Source organism: Limulus polyphemus, unplaced genomic scaffold (genome assembly GCF_000517525.1).
Source record: "Limulus polyphemus unplaced genomic scaffold, Limulus_polyphemus-2.1.2 Scaffold5301, whole genome shotgun sequence".
In the NCBI taxonomy this organism is placed as follows: Eukaryota; Metazoa; Arthropoda; class Merostomata; order Xiphosura; family Limulidae; genus Limulus; species Limulus polyphemus.
Genome location: NW_013670911.1, coordinates 12,209 through 14,153, shown reverse-complemented (window position 1 = coordinate 14,153; position 1,945 = coordinate 12,209). Strand labels below are relative to the sequence as shown.

The 1,945-nt window shown below is 37.3% G+C and overlaps 1 protein-coding gene across 1 annotated transcript in view; it reads right to left on the bottom strand.

Annotated features, from left to right (window-relative positions):
- Positions 1–1,945, bottom strand: part of LOC106472400 (inaD-like protein) — a 21,124-nt gene that overhangs the window by 8,379 nt on the left and 10,800 nt on the right. Inside the window, exon 6 of the mRNA XM_022400980.1 lies at positions 521–721. Within this exon, the coding sequence (XP_022256688.1) occupies positions 521–721 (201 nt within the window). The remainder of the gene's footprint in view (positions 1–520; positions 722–1,945) is intronic.

The following is a 1,945-nucleotide window of genomic DNA, read 5'->3' as shown; positions in this document are numbered from 1 at the left end:
AACCCGGATGCTGTTCAGTTGTTTCCTTGCCGTGTTTCCTGAACTGCCCGATGATTTTGTTGACTGTTGAAAGAGAGATTCCCAAATTCTGCGAAATTTGCCGCCGACTTATTCCACCATCTGCTTGACCAACTATTCTTCCTCTAACAAAATCTGACAATTCGAGAGAACCTTGAGTTCTAGGCATGTTGTAGCACAAGATTATTAGTGTGCGGACCATTTTCATTTATATAGTGTTCTGTGAACACAAATTAGTTAGCATAAATCAGTTCAATGACGAAAAATTAGGTGCCTATTTACTTGTGACCACTCAGTGTATACAGACGCACACACACAAGTACACAATAAATACTTAGAAAAGATCTATTTATTAAAACTTTTGTAAGCATCTTAAAAAGAGAAACCAGCAGTATAAATTGGCGTGATAGGTAGCGCAATAAGAAACAAAATCAGTATAGTAAAGAATGAAATAATTAATTTGTATTTCTACTCCATAATTTACTTTTAAATACTTTCAAACCTTGAAAGCAGCTCCGCCGTGAATAACAGACTTCACAAAGATCCCTAAGTCTACTGGCCCAGTGGGATTCACTGATGTGCGACCTTTGACACTAACTCCTAGTCCTGCCGATTCTGTGTCATTTACGGGAATATCAAAAGTCAACACTTCTTTGTGAAGCCAAGGGTATATTCCAACGCTATCACCCGATTTTTCTGGAGGCTACGAATTAAAACGAAAAGTTAGTTAGTTTCTCTCAGAATTACCTAAACTCTTAAAGTGGAGAAAAGTTAAAAGGTTTTATTCTCATTGTAAGTCAATTAAACAACCATTCTTAGAACAATAATAGGTTGGGAAATTATTTATAAGCACAAGTTTTATTGAAATCTGGTTAAGATATGTAGACGATATCTTCATACTATGGTGACACGGGAAAGATACGCTACTTCACGTCATTGAATTCTTAAACACATTATCAACCAATATCATAATTTTCACACATAAAATAGAATCTAAAAGTTGGCTCCCCTTTTTTAGATGTGAGTGTAAAAACAGGAAATAATAAAAATTACCACCAGTGTATATATAGAAAACCCAATTCCATCACCATGCCGCCACACAAGATCTAATCACCACCTATCAAAGAAAATATCCTCCTATTTCACCTACGTAAATCGTGCTATAAAACTTTACACCCACAAAGAAAGACTTACAAATTGAACCAAACTACTTAAAGGATATAGCACTGTCTAAAGGTTTCAATCCAAACAAAGATAGGGCTTGTATCAAACTTCAAAACAGTACAATATATTATGTTAACACTAGCCTTGCACCTATCAACAACATAAAACAGCATATTTGTTTCATTCCCTTTTGTGCCAGAAATTGCTAATAAAATTACTGGCCTATTTAATAATTTGAGCATTGCTGTAAAAACTGTAATCAAACTTTCAAGTGAAATAAACACCTTACCCACTTATCCAAAAATAATCCTTGCTAAAGGAACAGAAACAAGGTATATATAGTATCCCATGTGAATGTGGAAAGAAATACACAGGACAAATGTCACACTCCTTATATTGTTTGTTTGTTTGTTTTTGAATTTCACGCAAAGCTACACGAGGGTTATCTGTGCTAGCCGTCCCAAATTTAGCAGTGTAAGACTAGAGAGAAGGCAGCTAGTCATCACCACCCACCGCCAACTCTTGGGCTACTCTTTTACCAACGAATAGTGCGATTGACCGCCACATTATAACGCCTCCACGGCTGAAAGGGCAAGCATGTTTGGTGTGACGGGGATTCGAACCCGCGACCCTCAGATTGCGAGTCGAGCGCCTTATCCACCTGGCCATGCCGGGCCCACTCCTTAGAAATAAGATGCAAGAACACCAAGGTCACATGCATAGAGGTGAATCTAGATATCCACTTTAACGTATCATCAATATG